The sequence below is a fragment of the Abramis brama genome (genome assembly GCF_963993115.1).
Source record: "Abramis brama genome assembly, chromosome: 21".
Taxonomy (NCBI): Eukaryota; Metazoa; Chordata; class Actinopteri; order Cypriniformes; family Leuciscidae; genus Abramis; species Abramis brama.
In genome coordinates this window covers 23776974-23797622 of record NC_139983.1, presented here as the reverse complement: position 1 = coordinate 23797622, position 20649 = coordinate 23776974, and the positions used below count along the sequence as shown (strand labels likewise).

Sequence of the window (20649 nt, the reverse complement as noted above, 5' to 3'; positions counted from 1 at the left end):
AACACGCCTATAGACTGAACACGTAATACGCATGCGCATGACTTCATCTTTTTTGTAGTTTACACAGAGACGATAACGGTAGATAATGGTATTGTTTTCAAAAACTTGCGCTTTGAAACCCTTTTCCAAAAGCTTTCAGGCTCCTAAAACGCCACTGTCATGTAAATGAACCGCCAAAACGCATAAAAAGTTTTCCATTCCTAGTTGAAAACGATGTGTAAACGGCCCCTGAAATTAGTTCCTCCAAGGAATCATACAAACCAGTGGCTCTGAATATAGATTGTGCGCCCCCACAAGCTGCAAGTCGGCACTGCCCGAACCCCTACTTGTTTGGGTGCAAAAACCACAAGGTTGGAGGGTTTCAACAATGGTTGCTATGGAGCCCCTGTAATTCGGCCAAAGGCACCTGCTGGAACAGTCAGTATGCACAACTCAGTGTGCACGGCTCCATTGTTGTGTCCATTTGGATCATTTCTGTCCTTTGTCATGACTCAGTGGACGTGACTTTAATCAGACAGAGCTGTTGTGTGGGAAGTTGGCCATCATTTAATATCCTGTATACTACAAGTGAATAAAAGCATATGCACAGCACCTGCGTATACAGGACCACACTGTGAGATGATCATGCTAAAGTTCTGACACGACCACAGAAATTGCCACAATTGGTCATCTTTCGTCTGGGACAGCCCTGGGACATCTCAAAATTAATATATATATTTTTTTTAAACCATTGTAAATTCATGTAGCATTTAAAATTATTGGGTTTTAGTTTTTCATGTTTTATTTATTTATTTATTTAGAAGAAAAAAAATGTAAAAATTCAATATCGACCATGACATGAAAAGATTATTGACTTATCTCATTGGCCAGAATTTAAAGATTGGTACATCCCTAATCTCAAATCGGGTTTTATGTCAGCTTATATGCTTATGTCATTAAAACCAAAAGGAGAACGCACACATATGCAAATATTTCAGATTCCATTTGTTTATATATAGCCAGCTATACATCCATGTGCAAAAATTCCATCTATAGTTATTGGAATACCAACTTAGAGCCGTTAATGGCATTCTCTCAATTCCAGTATTCAGACCACCAGTGTTCCCAGCTAGACTGCAACATGCATATGTGACATATTTGATGTGAACATTCAATGTTGTAACTACTACACAGTAGTGCACAGCATTCTTCCAACCAATAAATAACTTGATTTCAAAAGACATCTGTGGAGTTCAGATGCTGTGTATCACACACTCCTACAAAGAAGCATCTTAGAGGAGGAACCCATTTACAGCTTTAAGGGGTGCTTTTGGACTACATTTCCAAATACTCCCATCTGTCAGTCTCTTAATGTTCTGAATGTCCCTTATTCTTTCCACAGAATCTTAAAGAATGCCAAAACATCCTAGACTTTGATTCAACATTAAAATCATTAACTCCCTTGAACGATTCCATCTTAGAATCGTCCGGTATGGTGTTTATGAAATGAAGAATGGCCTTTCTTTGCTTATCTCCACCCTCAAAATATGTGCAGGCCAAACAAGATGTTACAGGGATCAGACTCAGAATTCCACTAATGTGAAAGGGAGGGCCGGCAACGCACACGCCTAGTGACCGAGACCCTCATGAGGGGCTGACATATGTGGAATGGCCATCATTCTTCAGGCTCAAAGCCAACCCTGGCTAATGTTCACGATTCATAACTGTCACAGGAACTGTGAATGCCTTGTGTGAAACGGGAAAAAGTATATAATGAGACATTCATGCTCGCATGAGACTCGAATCCAGGTGTTTTAACAATTAAGCCTGGATAATGACTTTAAGATTTGGAAAAATCATCATCCTGACAGCTGAGATTCTCATAAGACTTCTGCATCTTCAATCCAAAGCAAGCAAGAACAACGTAAAATCCTCCTACTTGAACAGATAGGATGGGATGATTGGTCCTTTGGGTAGGATCGCAAAATGAGCGAGACAATAATTGGATTACATCCAATCAGCTGCTTTGGCTCTTCTGGAAAAGAGTAAAATGGAGAGAGAGGGAGGCGGGTACATTTATCTAGGTCAAGGAAGCTTAATTTATTAAAAAAAAAAAATCGTACACAGAAGAGCGCTTTCAGGCTCTTAAAGCAAATTACACTCCACAAAATACCCATCCCTGCCTCCCACGAGTCGTCTCCACTTCTCATTTAAGTTACAGAAGGACTTTGATTTTATTCAAGACCTGTGGAGCAGCTGACTAACAGAATGCTCTTTTAGCTGTTCATTAGGGAGCTGTGAAACCTTTTCTCCATCATGTGACACTTTTAGAGAAGCCTGTGGGTTGTGGGTCACCGCATGCATTTGCACCCGGCGATTACACCTCTGACAACAGTAGTCAGTCCATAAAGCAGCTTTACTTTACGAGAGCAGACGTACTTGGATGAAAGTGTGCAGTGTGTTGGTATACAATTAGCTTAAAAAGGAAAATCCACAAGGGTTTTTATGGAAAGAGAAGGAGCGCTGCTGGTGTGATATGAATGCACTTGTTTTGGAGCTTGACTTTAAAGCAGAAGCCTGTCTCAACCTGCAAAAAAGCCCTCAGCTACAGGCTGAATGCATCCAAATTCATGCTGCTGCTGTAAATGACAGATTTTTGTAAACAACACTTTTTTGAACAATGAAGTATGCTTTAGGCCAGTTTAGTGGGATCTTATCAATTACATATCTATTTCAATCCATCAGTTGAAGAAAATATTGAAAGGAAACACACTGAACCAAATAAGCCAACATAAATGATTGAAAGTAAGGTAATGAAGTTTAGTAGGGAGACTGAGGCTAGTTGTCACACCTTTTTACTCAAGTCCACAATTAAAAAAATAAAGTTAATTAACACACATTGAGTTTTGTGACAACATGCCCCAATAGCAGTATAGGGGTTGTGACAAACCTGCCATTATTATTTAGACTTTTCAGCTAAATTTAAACCATAAGACAATTATGAAAAACAAAATTCAGTGGAACAGCAAAAAGATTACAAGCAATAAAATATCTGTTTCCATAAAAATAAAATGAAAATATGTGAAATGTGAGAGCATGAAAAAATGCCTTCACTTAAAACATAGTTTGAGGATAGAATTTAATTTAAGTGGGTTAATAAAAAATAAAAAAAATTAAATACTGTAGTTTGAAACCAAGATACCAAATCACTGTTTAAAAAAATAAAAATATAACTGAATGTTTGACTTAAAACCTTACAGATGGTGAGATACAACACTTGAGACAACAAGCCTTCTCAGCATAGCTTGAGAATTGTAAAATGAATTTCCAATTTTAGACTATTTTCATTTGATCCTGCTATCAAAATACTACCAAAGGTCAGAAAAAGTACTTTTGAAAAAAGGTCACTTTGAAAAGCACTGGCACTAATCAGCCAAGACATAAAGCCAAAATACCAATGCGACCATTCAAAACATGACCTTCAGGTCACTGGTGAATGAAAGAGGAGACCACTGGCAAAGAAAATCTGGTCACCATGCTGGGGAGATTATTTATGCTTGATATGAAGAATACACTGGATAACAAAAAGTCACAAAACAACAGACAAGTAAAAAGAAAAGGGAAAAAGAAAGAGGGTGAACAAGAACACAAGCCACCTGATCATCCATCCAAACACACACATCACAAAACAAAAAGCTACTTAATTCAACAAAAAAACTTAAATAAATAGTTCACCCAAAGTAAATAGTATGTCATCATTTACTCATGTTGTCCCAAACCTCTATAACTTTATTTCTTCAGATTAATACAAAAGATGAATTTTTGAAGAATGTCATTGCCACTATTTTCCATATAATAAATGTAGAGGAGAACTGGGGCTATCAAGCTCCAAACTGATAAAAAGCATAATAAAATAACTTTTATGATACTTTTAAAGCTTGAAAATGTACTCATTCATTATAACTACACGTAAAAGAGAGACCAGAACATTTCTTAAACATTTCCGTGTTCCGCTGATCAAAGTCATACGGGTTTGTTTGGAACAATGAGGGTGAGCAAATGATGACTACATTTCCATTTATAACTGAGCAATTCCTTTCAACCAAACACCAAGCATTGTATACATTATTTAAAGATCAAATGAGGATCACAAAATACCAGCACAGAGCCAAAACCACAAAGAATGACAAAGCTGCAACACTTGCAGCTCCAACTTGCATTTCTAAAGAAAAATATGCCATACAATCACTGCTCAGTAGAGCTCACATGAAAGACAGATCAGATAAAAGTTTCCTCCTTCCTTATAAACAACCTCTCTCATCACCTCAAAACTCTGGTACGGTCACTATAACTTTTCTGACAGATTCCCACTCTTTCCCCCGGCAGCCTGCGAGCCGGACTTCCTAGCAAGAAAACAAAGGAACCGGAGGAGAGAGGAGTGCTTTGAAACTGTGCAGGACGTTTAACTAACAGCTGAGCTCAGTCCCCCCCCCCCTTTTGTCTTCCATCAGGGAACTGTTACACTCTGAAACTGCAATAACTTGTGCCTCCTACCAGTTCTTTGTCTTTCTTTCCTTCAGTTTTGAAGGTCTGCCACTTACCTCTCAGACAGAACATGGTCTCCTTGTCTCTCCCACTGTATGTTGGTATTTTCTGGGAAGTGTGTCAAGAGTTTTGGAGCGCACTGTCCTCACACAGCCCCCCGTCCCTCCAGAGCACAAACACTCACACAGGTTCATAGACACTATCTGTAACCCCCTCCCTCGGTTTCACCCACGTATACAGACACACACGGTGGCAACCGGCCAGCTCATGCGCCCTGGGAAAGTGTTATCCAATCCCAACATACTCCTGCCGTTCCACAGGACTGACACTATTCCAGGACAAAGGACAGAGAGGTGGAGAGATTGCGGGAGAGAGAGACTGACTCAGTTAGGGAGACCCCCTCCTTTTCTCTCTCTCTCTCTCTCTCTCTCTCTCTCTCCATCCTCAGCTGCAGCGCTGCAGAGCATTGATTGTTTTTAACTTAGCTGTCAGCAGTTCTGCCGTCGCTGGCTTTTGACACACACAAAGTTAAATATAGCTAAATCCCCTCGACTCAATTGTTTGCTACAGAAATAAAAGGTCATTGTCCTATGCTGTCATCTGCCGCTAATGCTTAGACTAATAGCTAAAACACACAAAACATGCATTGTGTGATGCATTTTGACAGCATTTAGTGATTTTGATTATAGCATCTGAGTGCAAATAGACCTGAAAGCAGATTCATATCTACAGATGTAGCAACATTTATCAAATCAAACCGAATTCAAGCACAATAACTTAGAAGGTTATTGCAGTAAAGTTAACCGTAATCCCAATGCTATTTCAGTTTTGCTTTACCTAAAAAACTGGTGTTGACTGTGGACTGAGATTAAATCAGATAGCTTGACTAATTCAATCAAACTGTTAATCTTGGACTCCTCACAAGGAAATCCCTCACTATCACAAGGTAAATACAATCACGTTGCCGGGAACGTTTAGTTCTCTTGTATTTTAAAGGCTATATTACGGAACTATCACAAACAGACAAACGCAATGAAAGATGAGTGTCCTCTACTTACCTCTGCGATGAAGAGGTGCATAAACCCACTCATCATATTCATCATCAGCATCCAGCTGCTCTCTGCGGCAGGGGAAGAAGTGTCCACGCTGCTCGGACAGAGAAGAAAGACCCAGGGCACCAAGGGTTCGAGGTTCAGGGTGACTTTTGCCCTCTGCCCACTCCCCCCTGTACCTCAGAAAGCTCCTCTCTCCCCACATCTCCCAGAATCAGCGCCAACAAAAAGCCTGACTTGAGCCGAAGTGTCAGGCACGTCTCCAAATGCCCCACATTTCCTTACGAAACGCAAACAGCAGCTTAGATCACTCTAACATGGAGGGATTTATAATAAACATGCTTGCAAAAACCAAGGGCGGGTCCTTCTGGAATATCCATGCTTCAAAATATGATGTTGAAATTGTCTTCATTCGCTCCACTACAAGCAGTGCTGGTTTTCAACATGCCTTTAAGCTCCAAAAATACATTCTTCTTTCTTTGTCTAAATGAGTTTGACTCCAAACAAGTAAAGTGCAGTCTCAGGAAGTCCGAAGAGAAACTTTGGACAGAAAGTGAAGAACTTCCTCTGCTCCCCAGCTGTGACACGTCGGTGCGTTGGCGTGAGCAAGTGTGTGTGTGTGTGTGTGTGCATACTCATGTGCTCCTCCAGCACGGCTGCTTCAGCTCCAGCAGGATTTTTGCATGCTCTTTCTTCAGGTGGAGCAAAATAAACTCCATCTGTTATGCTGCTCAATGAACGAGGCGATTTGAAGTAATATTAAACAGAACAGCTCCTGGCTAAACCACACGATTCTCACACTCCTTCTGTCTAATCTTCAAAAGGCAACACTTTTGGCGTGGTCCACACGCACCCTATAAATAGATAAAGCAGATTAATTGATTTAGAGTGTCTTACAGGTGACAGGGGAAAAGCTCTTAGATCTGACACATAGTGTGTCTGTTATTATAATGAATTATGCATGATTATTTATCATAATTATAGTACAGAGTGACAGTACTCTGAAAAAATACAGCACAGAACAGGCTAAAAAGCAAAGAAGACATTTAATGTTATTGTTTAGTGACCGATTAGCTGCACTGATGGTACTATGCATCACTTCCCCCCCCCAAAAAAATACATCAATCTCTCTCTTCTAGAGTCATTAAAGACATTTTTAGGAGACCTAAAACTACAGAGAAAAGAAATATTTATGTGATCCATAAATCAGCTAATGCCATAATAAAACATGCTTTTCAGAGATCCAAGTGGTGACTAAAATGGTCGCTAATGTGACAAAAAAATGCAGCAATAATTTAAGATCTTGACCACAGACTCCATGACCAAACCATGAGTCATTTTGTTGTTATTTCCAATTTTGTTCTAAAAAAATTCGGTGAAAAAATCTTTGCTTTTGAAAACATGAAAACAGAGTGACATTTATATTGCACAAATAATATATTTTTTGAATATATTTGAATCAGCAAGTTAAATTAGTGCAATTCATCTAAATGAATAATTTTTCTTTGCTGGCGGAAAGTTTCTTTGGTCATATGTTCCTATTGACCCATATCTGGGCCACCAAAGAGATGGATGTTTGATATGGTGAGCCAGTTGGCATAATCAGCTCGCCCATAGTCAATTGTTTCCTAAAAGCCTTGACATCAAGAGCAATCCAAATGTTCCAGACTGCTTAACATGGCATTAATCTGGAATACATGCTGACCCTAAAACACCGTGATGGCGCCTAAACCATTCCAAAGTCTTAAATGCCACGATTTTGTACTGCACAATTCAGCAGTAATGCATATAAATTGATGATGGCTTTAAAATTCCTTAGATTAATTCACATGAATACATTAATTGTATTTACATCTGTTCAGTGACACTGGTTATGTCCTCTTGGCATGCTGAGATGGATAATTAATATCTAGTTTCTGTTTTCTGCTGAAGGAATTTACGATAATGTCAGAATAAAAACCTGAAACAATAATATAGCTAATTAGTTTAGGCACTATTATAATATTTTCTGTTTATGACAGAACATAAAAGTACACCATGTCTAGCTGCTAATCATCTACCTTACATCAGGACTATGCAGACTAGCAGACATCATATTTCAGCCACAAGAGGGTGCTATGGACCCAAACATACTATTGAATTTAATATTTGCCTAAAAAAAATACTTCATTTTAGCCAATAAATCTGTTAATGTCACTCAAGCACTAACTCAAGACATCATTACGTCCCTAACAGGCAGCCTTTCCTCATATTCAGGGATGATATTCAAGCCTTTAAAAACATTAGATAAGGCATGATAAAATAAAGAGAGGGAAACATAAACTATCAAGCCAGAGCTGTAACAGATACCTGATACAGAAGCTTATCCGACACGCTTAGCTACCTTCCTGTTTACACAAGATTTTCACTCTTGCTCAGTGTTTTTGTACCATTTTGCCCCATATGTCCTTCAGGGACAGATAGGGAACCCTGCTACAAAACACATCAGCGTCCTTGACTTTAATTATCACTCTTTTAAGTATGCAATTTTAGATATTTTTCAATAACAGCATACATTTTACATAATAAGAATAAAATTTATTTTGTTTTTAGGTTATAGTTTTGGCAAGAAAGTTTCCATATAAACATATAAAAGCAAATCAAGTTAGTTTGGATTTCTATTTAAAAAAGCACTGAATAAAAATTAATAAAGCTTATGGTTTTCAGTAACTATTTGAATCTCTACAATGAGTGTGTGCTCAGACTGCAAAGTTTAAATGAAATGGAAATGCAATCTCTTCCAGACAGACCACAACTGCGGTTTTACTTATGAGCTGGTCGACTCCACCCAAATAAACCAGTGAATTCAAATCTCTCCTTCCACACATACACATTCCAAAAAATTAATGTTGGCGGTATTTTGACAGGCACTTTCCTCACTAAAGCAGGACTAAACAACCCCAGGATCAGATGTTTTCAATTAGGATTAAATTGGAAAAAGGGAGCAGCAACAGCAGTGGAGTCGCATATTTCAACCATAAAGTCCAGTCATATGGCCTTGGCAAACTAATAAGCCATTAAAACCACATTAAGGGGACTTGTTGAACCATAACTAATGACCTCAACTGACAAATTTACCCCCAAGCCCCTACTTTTACCTGTCATCCACCTTTGTTTTGTTTCTCTGGGTTGATTCTATTTGTTTTTGTAAAAAAAAAGAAAAAGAAAAAAAAGCTGAAAACGCACCACAACAGTTTCTATAAATTATTATTTGACTTCATTCATCAATACCATGGAATATACATATTTATTGCCTTACAATGCATCCATTACAAACACTAAACTATAATGTGTTTATTGTCATTTTCACTGCAAAGTGAAAAACATAATTTTATTAATCAGTATTTTTTTTTATCTTGTTTTCCAATAAAAAGATCTAAACATACTTAAAACAAAATACATTTATCTGACAAATTTGTTGCGGGCTATTTAAATCGACATCGTAATGATACTGTTATTAAACGTCACACTTATGCTTTTGTTTGAAGCGCTTATTAATATAGAGCATTCTCATGTTTACAACATTGATCATGTACCTTTCCCGCAGCAACTCACTCTGTCCTCCGCTAATTTCCATATGCGTTTTGTCCATATAAATGTGTTATTCAGTATTAACTAGGCTACTGTCACGCGATGTGACTAGCTGGTAGTTTCCCGGTCACAGCGCAGACGCAACTAATCGATAATCAAATTCGTTGACGATTATTTTCATTTTCCATAAAATCGATTTGATCGATTAGTTGCTGCAGCCTGTGCGGTTTATGCTTAAAACAAGGGGAAAAATCACAATTGGATTAAAAAGGGTAAAAATATATAAATTCTCTGAAAACAATAGGCCTACGACCTTTCACATTTTTCCTTCTCAAGTAGGCCTATAGCCTACATTTATGATTTGACCTCTACTGAGATCAACAGCACAATACAATAAATTTGGCTTAATTTTAAAGTCCAAATGAAATCAAAATTGACCCTATTTACTTTGCTAGCTCATATTACTAGTCTTGTGGTGAACAATTAATCCGTGCAAGTTAAAACACAGAAAAAAATTGTTTGCCGTCATAATCTTTAATCAAAGTCTGAAAAGTTACTTCCGGTCTGGAATAGCGTAGGATGATGACGTAGGTTTGACGGCTTGGTTTGGGAAACGCTTAACCACTCCCTTCAAATCATTAGTCTGTAAGGAGCGAGAGATGGAGAGGAGGAGCGCTAGAGTAAAACCCTGCCCTCTGTTCAATATTCCTTTTCACTGGGAAATACGTCACAGCACTGGAGAAAAGTCGTTTGCAACTTCTGGTTCACGCGGATTTTAAATAACTTATAAAACATATTTGTTCCAAGCCTTTATCTTGTCATGCTGTTTTCCTCTAAACTCTCTCAAACAATCAGATGGGACCCCCATACACATCGATCACCTTCATAATGTCTTAACGTTTTTTTATATATTTTTTTCTGCTCCTCGATAAAAAAAAACTTTAAGACATTCTGAAGGTGATTTTAGGTGTTTCTGCCCTTATTGAAAGCCTTTAAATAATGAATTAGATGGTCTGAGTTGATATGCATCTATAGATATAGCTAGGCCTAAAGCAAAACGGCTTGAATCTTCAATAAAGGATAAACAAAGACCATCTCAATGAGTATTAAACAAGTTTATTTATAACCTTGTAACGTCATCTTGAAGAGTTCTTTTCACTTTGCCTTGCAGACAAGTGTCTTTTCAATTATATAGGCCAACCAAAGTCTACAATAGGCTGAATGTAGGCTACTTAATTTCAAGTTCAATAGGAAACTTGTTTACAGATTTTCTTCCTCTACTGGCAGCAGCCATTCCAGTGGTTATAAGGTTCCTTTCACTCTATAGTCTCAGCCAGAGAGACGTCACAGAGAGGAAATATTCACAAAACCAGAGGAAATCCTGAAGTCTGTCACTGTTGTATCTCACTCATCCTCTCTCTTATATCTAAATGATCGTATCTGTGTTATTCCAGTATCACAGCTGTCACCACAAACTTTACATATGGTCACCATTTGCATCAGCAAGCTTGAACACAGCATATCATAGTGAAATTTTACAGTAATATTTTAAAGAAATAGAGAAATAAAGTTGTGAGATATGAAATCGTAATTAACATGAGGTGAACAGTACTGGTATACAGGTGGGCCATACAAAATGGAGATTCTCAACCAAGTCAAAAGCCAAAACATATCAGGCATATCATGAAATAAATTTCCCGACAAACTTTGAGGAGGATCCCTTCAAAAATCCAGTTGATATACAGTATACTGGCCTTCAGATTTTTACAGCTCCTTGTGAGGAATGAAGCTTATCTGTATATAAACAAGGAAAAAGAATGTTCATAAAAAAACATCTCTGTTATATTTGCTACTGTGTGAGGCACATTTGATAAGACCACCTTGTAACAAAGTTGGAGAGTCTATGCCTGTGTGTGTTTATGCTATGGGAGTATTGTCGGAAAACAATAACTCAAGCTCGGTTAAACTGCACAGAGGCAGGGGGGCGATTCTTCGGTTTCAGACTTCCAGGTGTGAATCTGCTGGACGACTGAGGGATTTAGGAATGTGCTGGATTTTTCCACTTAGGAGGAAAATCATATTTCTTTTTCAGCCCGAATAAGCATCCCACACTGACCTACTTCTCCACATCCCCATGAGATCTTTTAATTAGTCTGAAGTGAAGGGCAAACTGAAGGGGAATCTACACAAAAGACACCCACGTGCTGAAGAAGAACAATTCACAGATACCATTACTTGGAAAACAACAACTAGAATTCACTCTAGGCTGAAGCCTACAGTTTAGGAATTCCCAAAACATAATGAGCAATTTAGAAATTAAACAATGAAAAAAGTGCTACTGGGAAAAGAAACTAGCCTAAGATTGCTGGTCTCCCAGGTTTGTTTTAGAGGGATTTTTTTTTTTCATAACCAGCTTGACAACCAACTTTTACATCTTACAATGTTATCTTGAGCTAGTCATGCAAAACGGCCTCGGCAGAAAGTTGGACTGAGGCCATGAGAAGGCAAATGATCTGGAACAGGAGAGACTGAGAGGCTTCTGCATTGAAAATGGGGACTAAAGGCCAAAACAACTAGAATTAAACTAAATGAAAGCATGAGGCCCTGACCTCTGTGATTCACGTTGGCATGAACCCGTAAGAGTACTTTACTCCAGCTCTGCCATGACTAAATAAACTCAATAACAAAAGCTCTTCAATCACAGAGACTGCTCTCAATGCCAAGCTGGATGTAAGTTCAGGGCCGCTTCGTCCAAGCACAAGACACTTATTGTTGAGTCAGAGGCAGGCCAGTCAGGCCAGTCAGTTTAATGACGCTGAATGCACAGTAAAGTTTCAGCTTAAAAAGGAAAGTCTGCTGTATCATTAGATTCTGACATGGTAGACTCAAATACACCTTTACATCAGAGGCATGGAAGTGCAATCAAACTAGAACCACATTATTGCACTACTACTCTGCCATCTCTTACATTATTACTGCTCATTCCCATAGATCTTTGGCCTACGTAAGAAGTACCTGCATGCCATTCTCCTTCCATTACTGTAATTATATTAGACCTCCTACTTTCGTTCCATCAAATTAGATTCTTTGAGAAAATTGACGAGTTAAATCTCACCAGACATGATCTACTCACTAGAGCCTTTCACAGCAAGCATGCTTTTAGTCCAGCTCATAAATATAGCATACTGTTACTAAAAATCAAACTTCTTTCAGCAAGAAAGAAAATGTGAAACAGTGGCATAGAAACCATACCCTTTCACATGTAAATGTTATAAAGAAAAGTCTAAATTCTGTGCAGGTGTGAAAACACAACAGTTCACAAATTAGAGATTGCTTAATAGCCTAAAATGATAATTTGTATATAATTATAACTAAGGGTTTATCTGAACAAGCCAATCAGTCATCCCATGATCAGACGTAAAACTGATGCTGTTATTTGTATAAATAGTCTATATATTTGGAGAAGAAGCGATGAAGTGTGTGGCTGGCTAAATGCTTGTTCTTTTTTGGAGTACTACATGAAATATATCTAGAATGAAATTAAACATGATCAATCGTATCCTAAATGAGCTGTATTGAATCGTATTCAAATGTGGCCTCCAAATGCGTCCTTCATTCCTGTGAAATTAAGGACACAACAGATGGATCCTTCGCGGCCTTGTCTAACCCAGAATTCATTGCACGCAAGTGACGACAGGATTTTTTTTGAGAGAAATTGCCAAGTATTGGGTTTTAACTTAATCAAATATCTAATGATAATTTTTAAAAAAGCATTTAACGCGGTGTAAATGTTGACATATCTTTCTAAGATGTGATTATATATAGTTTATACTCTTTATTATATACAGAAACATATTTTGACAGTTTGTGAACCCTGTTTTGTTTTCAGACAGTTTAAGATAATTAAAAAAAAAAGTCCAATACAAAAGTTACTGCCACTCATCAATGGCAGCTGTCACAGCTGCTAGGTGACAAGAACAATCCACAGTAGGCAAGATCGTCCTATTTAACAATGCTCGTTCCAACCTTTCTGGCCTTCGAAGGATGCAGCCTCTGAAGTCAGAGTCCTTCGAAGGATGCAGCCTCTGAATTGGGACACAGCTCATGGTTTCTTCGCATGTTTTCATTTGTTGTCATAGCAACTCATTGTTTAATTGATTTGATTAACCTGCTCCTTGTTTAGCTATTTGGTTTCTGTGTATTTATAGTCATTAGTTTTAGTCATTCTTTGTCCATTCTCATCTATGCTGAGTTGGCTGTTATTCTCCTGCAGTTTTACTCCTGTGTGTTTTCTGTTTAGCAAAGTATTGTTAATAAATGTGACTATTGTGTTTAGATCCTGCCTCTAATCTTTCTTTGCTGCAACCAACCATGACACACAGAAGCTTGATATTGGACTCAATGTTAAGTTTACTAACACAATTCCATCATAATTAAAGAATTAAGCTCAGAATTAAAGCTACAATATGTATTTTTTTCGCCGCTAGGGGTCGCTAACCTCTTATAATAACAAAGGCGTAGGTTGATGACGCAGTGATAAGCGGAATCATGGAACTTGCCGTCATGCTGATGGATCTAATAATGTTTATGGATGAGTGAAAACATTCATATTTTTTAACATGACTGTGGTATGAAGCAGGGCGCGATTGCTAATGAGAGACAGATATCAGCGCCACACGCGAGTCCCGCGGATATAAAGAAATTAGGACATTTCATTCTACCGAACTAACCGCAAGTGCTGAATTAATACTCACACAGGTCAGTTTATTTGACAAATTAATATTGTGAGGTAACGCAGCGCTGTTAGACTTGGTCTAACGTTACACTATCATACTAAACAGCATTTGAGCGTGTTGAAAGTTATAATGTTATTCTATGTGTTAGTTTGTTGGCTATATGAGATAAACTAAATCAACATAAGAATAACATACTGATCATATTCTAACATTTCATCATGTTGAGCTATATAACATTGATTTGTTTTTGTACATTTGCTCACCTGTCTAATAAAGTACATGCAAGAGCGACGTCTCTGTCAAGTCGAATTTTGCCGTGGAGCTCTCGGCATCTCGAAAACGCCACGCTGATATTGATCCTCGTTTTAGTTCTCCTTTTGTCCCAAAGTCTGCTTGCCATGATTCATAATGTTTGAACGGAACAACAACTGCATGCCACTAAACATTACGCAGGTTACTATGGCAGTACAAGTGGAAACCAGGGATAACGTGGCTATTACGTCATTGACAGGCGACAAGGCGACAATTTAAAATTGTGAATTTCTCTGAATTTACAAATTCTTGTAAACATTTAGGATAATGTAAGTACATAATTGAAAGAAATATATAACACTGTGCAAGTGGTTTTTGGATATTTTGATACAAAATTTGTACATATTGTACCTTTAAATTAAAATGGAAAAGTAGTAAATGGTGTGCATACGAAGCCCTCTGCTTCTATTTACACACAGAACCATTTCCCAACAAAACCTTGCAGAAAGGAAAGGGTTAATTAATTCCAGAGGGTCCATAAAAATCTGTCATGAAATAAAAATAAGCCCACAAGTTCCACCAAGATGGACTTTACAGCAGTTCCAGTGAGTCGTCTATTGTCTGGATGGGAGAGGTATGTGATACAACTGTCTAAACAACATGATGTCACAACAGTCAAGAGTGCAAAACTTTCCCATATGAGAGAAACGGAAGAGTGATCACAAGTTGTATTTTAGTCACTGAACAAAACAAAAAACAAAAACACACATTCAACAAGATACATTGTGAAAGTACATGTAAACTTTGATATGAACTCTGCATTTTTCAAGTAGATATCTACAATGCACCAAAAATATTAGTCACAAGGTGTGAATCTTCCATCGTTGTTAGCCTATCATGGAGAGTATTGCTATTTTAACTCAATTGCATTCATTAAAGACTTCTAACTTCTAACTAACTAGTAAGTTAATTTGAAGTTTATAGATGTAAATAAATGAAAGGTATTCAAAGAAAATGTTCCTGATCCATTTTGCCATTTTGAAAATATTAAGCATTCAACCTTTTGCAGGCCAGATTTCATATATCAGATTGCAACAGTCCATATCTCCTTCAATGTGGACTTCAGAGGATTCTCAACTGATACCAGATTTTCATGGATTTGAATAGAATCATTAACCAAGGTTCCAGCTTTCAACTCTTAGGAACTCAAAGCTCTCTGCTTCTATTCAATTATTCCCCATTTGAGCAGAAAATAAAAAAACACAACAGGTCAATGTCTATTCCTTTTGTAGAAAGACAGTAGGAGGGAAAAGGAAAAGCAATTTGGAAAGAATATAAGCACACATACAGCAGGAAAAAAGATATTTCCCCAATTATAATGAGGGAAATATCATAAATAGACAAAGAAAGAGGGTGTGCATTCATATGGCTGTGATAAAAACACAGTATCAGTGAGAGACTTCATAAGGGCTGGACCAACATCTGGTTTCGACATGCTTTCCCCCTGCAGACGAACTCTGAGGAATGGGTTAGAGGAGCTTTCTGAGGGAAGGAGGGAGGAGGGTAGGAATATAACAGCTGGATTGCATATTGTGACACAATATGTGTATGGTTTATACATTTCAGACCCAGCAGTAATACTATGGTTTGTAGTTGCTATTGTCAGAACAAACTAAATTTGAGGGGCTGACGTATTGAAACAATCCCAGAAAATGTTTGTGCAAAATGTTTCATTCTGTGTTGTATTATAACCTAATGCATGTATTTATTCTTTAATCAAAATTAAATAAATTGTTCTGCTTTGGTTGACATCACCACCATAGACACTGAGGGAGAATGTCCCATTCAGAATAATGGTTTTCCCTCAACTGAAACTTAAAGTCCCTGTGAACCGGAAGTTGCAACTGACATTACTTCAGTGTTGTGATGTATTTCCAAGTGAAACGGAATATTGAATAGAAGGCAGGGTTTTAAGGATATTCAATCCAAGCTGTCAAACTGACATCATCAGAGAAGGAACGCCATTCCAGGAACGCCTTTTTTGTGTGTGTAGTAAATAGGGTCAATTTTGACTTCATGATGACATCTGGTCTTATTTTGTTGCATCCTTGCCTCTAACTATACTTTTCAATCAATTCCATTGCATGAGATCAAGATCAAGATCAACAATTTGTACCTGTAGGCTATGTTTAAATTATTCAAAAATGGACTGGAAAATCACTAGTGAGATCAATATGATTTTTCTATTTCTGTTGAAGATTAGCCTGATGTTATTTGTCATTTGTATGATAATTTTAGTTTTATTTCTATTGACCGTATATACTGTGTCAGCATGCAGCAGACAAAGAAATGACTCTCTTTTTCATTCTTAGTACCTTTTAATATATCGTCCGGGGCTGGACGTCTGGAGCACACATGTATCCACTTATGCGCTGTTTCCTGCACTCCACTCACCTTACTCTGGGCTTAGTTCTAGAGGCAGAGCCAGTGAAAACACCCATTGTTTTCTTTGGAGGTGAAAGCATTGCAGGGAATTGCTGAACAGAAGTGCAACATATTGACCATGGAGATACACAGAAATATGTGGACGCAGAGAAGGCAATGAGAAAAAGGAGATAAAGAAGACTCATTACTGCCAACTTGGTCAAATCTTTAGGATTCAAGGATTGCATTACATTGGTGTGACTGATATTGTAATGAATGACAAAATATTTTTATTAGCCTATCATTAACCAGACTTACACTATGCAGGAGAAATACATTCCAAAATAATCCATTATGACCAAAACCACAACTGCCTTCACATGCTCACTCACACAATGGTGAATACAGGTACCAGAAGACCTCAATGATCGATGTCCCAACCATTATTATTGGCACAGTAGTCTGTCCCAAAAAAACAATTTATTTGTTCTAACTGGAGAAGCAATTCACAATCAGAGCGTAAAAAAACAGCGGGCAACCACAGGTGCCATGAGATAAAAGTGCAACACAGTAAAGCCTGAATTCCACATCCAGTCAAAGCCAAGCATCTAGAAAGGAATTTGGAATTAATGATCTGGAATCATGCACTGGCGTTATGGCAAGCCAATTCAACATTTATTCTTAATATCTTAATAGTACTTGTTTTTGTTCAATTTCATAGTGGTATTCATTACATAATGAATCTAGTAGCAACTACATTCAATTAGTTTATTATTTATTTGCTACTACTAGTGTCTCAATAGTAAAAACTATTCAATTGCTGTACTGGTGATAATTCAATTACAGGTATAACAATTTGTGGTTTGCATATCAATTATTTACTTTAGATTAAAGTGCACTTGAATTGTGCAATACCCTTTTCCGTAACTTTTCTTTATGTAGCTATACTAGTAATTATTTATAGTTATGCTACTATTGTCTATTCCACATAACTGAATAGCTAGATTGTAGTCACAAATTTGAATAAGCAGGACTCCTTATCTAATAAATAGTTAATAGTATAGTATGAATATAATGCATAAATAGTTAATAGTGGCCTATGAATAATAATCACTTTTGGGTTGCTTTCTAGTCGTTTAAAAATAAGTTTTATAACATACATATAAATACTAAGTAGGCTAAGCAATATGCTTGCCACATTGTGGTTGAATACATGAAGGGCATGAACTCACGGATTGTGGTCCTCTTATGTCTGAGATTTCGTACAGTGTCCTGCAGTGAATCCAGTCTGTGCTGCAGCGCAGAAGCTTTATTGATCACCAGCTCTGCTTCAGTCTGGATCTCCACAAACATGCTGCTCGCGTGCCGTGACAGGTCGGACAGCTGACGGAGGATGTTGATCAAAGTTTGACAGTTCACAGCATCCAGGGAAATAAATACATCCCTGGTAACTTCCAGTCGTCCTCTGTTTATTCTGCCCAGGCTCCGGGGCTCCACTATTCTCTTATGAAACGGCATTTTTCATGGGAAAGACCCAGTTGTTTGTTATATTAGAATTATTCCACTTGTCCTTTATACGTGTGAATTGTTCTTGTCCAGTCAGGTGTTGTAACCTGTTCTGCAAACATCCTGACATCCCGCCTCATGATTCAAAGGATCCTGCCCTTATTCTTCTGGAGGAGCGCTTTCTGAAACTTTCTTCTGGGGAATCGGTTCTCATGGCAAACTCAAAAACATGGAATCTGGAGCATCAGGCGGATCTGGAATGTGGATCTCACGCCAGCTCCAGAGGAACTTTTATACAATAACACTAACAACACAGCATAGCCTAACTTGAATTAATTGATTATGAATCGCTTTTTAACAATTACACTTATGATTAATTATTTTTTATTAAATGAACAGAGTTTATTTTAATGATGAAATGAAGATCGAGAAGGTGATTTCCTGACATTTCTCAAATAGCTGTACATTTAGGCTACAGTTGGTCTCAGTCGCGTTGGTAAGTTTAGTCGCAAAACCAGTGCAAACCAGTGCATTTCTCCAAACAATTATACACAGCACCACTCAATGGATTACTTTGCCTATAACTTGTTCAAATTCCTTTCATAAGTCAAAAGTAGACCTAATTCATGTCAATGATATCGGTGCCATCAGAATGACAAGTCCCACAGACAAGATATACAATGTTTATGTTAACATGACATAAACAATTCTAAGACATAATCAATTATAAAAAAATAGAACTGTACATAATAAATTGCATGAATGTACCAAAGCATTGACGATTTGTGGTAAGTGATAAGATGATGTGGAGGTTGAACAAGCAGGGGGTTTTTTTGTGGAAAAAGAAAATCAGTTGTTACCTGAGAAATTTACCAAGAGACTGAGAAAAACTATCTAACGTAGTTCATTAGTTTATTTATTTAGCAGGAAAAATAATTGGAAAGGGAACACAGCAATGTAATGCTGGTAAAGTGCGCCCTCGTGTGGCATTTCATTGAAAATTTTCTTTCTTTCTTTCTTTCTTTCTTTCTTTCTTTCTTTCTTTCTTTCTTTCTTTCTTTCTTTCTTTCTTTCTTTCTTTCTTTCTTTCTTTCTTTTTAAATGTACTTCTTTCCTCTGAACCAGAGAGAATAACACGCTTATACCTCCACTTTGACTATAGGCTAGACTAGACACTTTTGTCAAGTTTACGAAATACTTGGTTATCCAGAAACAATCTCTAGGAAAGTTATGCTTTTCATGAAATGTAAGTCTTTATGTTGTTATTATGTTACTATTTTTTGTAGGTTTAAGGTTTAGGTTTAATTAAAGCAATAAGTCATTCTAAAATTTTATTTTCTAAAAATTAATTTGTGCTGCTGAAAAGCAGCAGGAGGACACCATAATCATGACTAAGATTAAGATTATGAGATTATGAGATTATGATTATGAAGATTATGATTATGACAATTATGATTATATTTGGGACATGATTGAAAATAATATTTATTTGTTTATTTATTTGTGGTTAAGTAGGTCAATTAAATATAAAATATGTTGATGTACAATACATTTATTTGTATTGAATAGTATTTGTGAATTGATGTTAATTAGTTTTTTCTATTTATGCTCTATTCCTCATAAGACCAATATTATCTTGCAATAATAACTTAGTAAGAAATGAAAAATTATGTGGAGCTATAAATGTTTAATTAGTATAAATGCAGATTATTATATACAACTAATTTGTTTCCAAATAATAAATCCTGATTAAAACATTTTAGTTGAATGACCTAGTTGAGCAAACATATGTTTTAAAGTTGGAGACCAGTTTGGGTCAACCAAAAATAATTCAAGTAACACTTTGAAGAGGGAAATTAAGTGAACATTAAAAAAAAGTAAAAATAATAATAAATAATTAGCTGAACCTACTTGCAGTTTTACAGTGTAGGCTTACAACCATCATGAGCCTTGTCTTGTGGCAATAAAGAGTCTATTTTGAAATGAAAGAAAGAAAGAAAGAAAGAAAGAAAGAAAGAAAGAAAGAAAGAAAGAAAGAAAGAAAGAAAGAAAGAAATGGGCCTTGCTGTGATGTTTTTGTAGCTGGTGAGGGGGCAGCAGAGTGTCATTGAAACACACTCAGCCCCTCCCTCTTAAAGGCTCTTCTGCGCTCAGCGCTCGCGCACATCTCGTCGTCAGCCATGTTGTTTGTATGACAGCGTACAGCAACAGGTTGTCAAAGATTCTCAATAAAACACTGCATAAAACCTTTAAAGAAACTCTGAAAGCCGATTGTCGTCACCTTAATACAGAGGACAATGGAAAAGGATATGTTTTCCTCCCAGGAGATTTCGCAAAGTCAGTAATGCTGTTGTGTAATGTGAGTAGCCTAACGTTAACGTTACCTTCTGTAATAAGCTACTGTTCAAATGTCTGCTCGCTTTAATGTTATGTGCTTTAAACATACTTTATAACTGGCTATAGTGTAGATACAATACACATATTATATATTTTTTATGTTACATATAATGTTGAGCATTTTCTGGTGGTTTCATTTGGTTTTACAGTAGTTGTGTGTGATGAGTTGAGAAAGTGTCCAGTTTCAC

The 20649-nt window shown here is 37.1% G+C and overlaps 2 protein-coding genes across 7 annotated transcripts in view; one reads left to right on the top strand and one right to left on the bottom strand.

Moving 5' to 3' along the window:
* nhsl1a (NHS-like 1a) overlaps positions 1-18234 on the bottom strand; it is a 50062-nt gene extending 31828 nt beyond the window's left edge. For 2 of the 4 annotated variants that reach the window (XM_084096795.1, XM_084096796.1), the window contains exon 1: positions 4581-4731. In XM_084096795.1, coding sequence (XP_083952921.1) covers positions 4581-4596 — 16 coding nt within the window. In that variant the 5' untranslated portion in view covers positions 4597-4731. Of the gene's footprint in view, positions 1-4580; positions 4732-5582; positions 6415-17790 lie in introns of those variants that run through there. The other 2 variants (XM_084096793.1, XM_084096794.1) reach the window with 2 other exon arrangements.
* Positions 18235-20223: 1989 nt separating this feature from the next.
* itsn2b (intersectin 2b) overlaps positions 20224-20649 on the top strand; it is a 28799-nt gene continuing 28373 nt past the window's right edge. For 2 of the 3 annotated variants that reach the window (XM_084096676.1, XM_084096674.1), the window contains exon 1: positions 20224-20423. The gene's annotated coding sequence lies outside the window, so the exon portion shown is untranslated. The remainder of the gene's footprint in view (positions 20424-20649) is intronic. The other variant, XM_084096675.1, reaches the window with a different exon arrangement.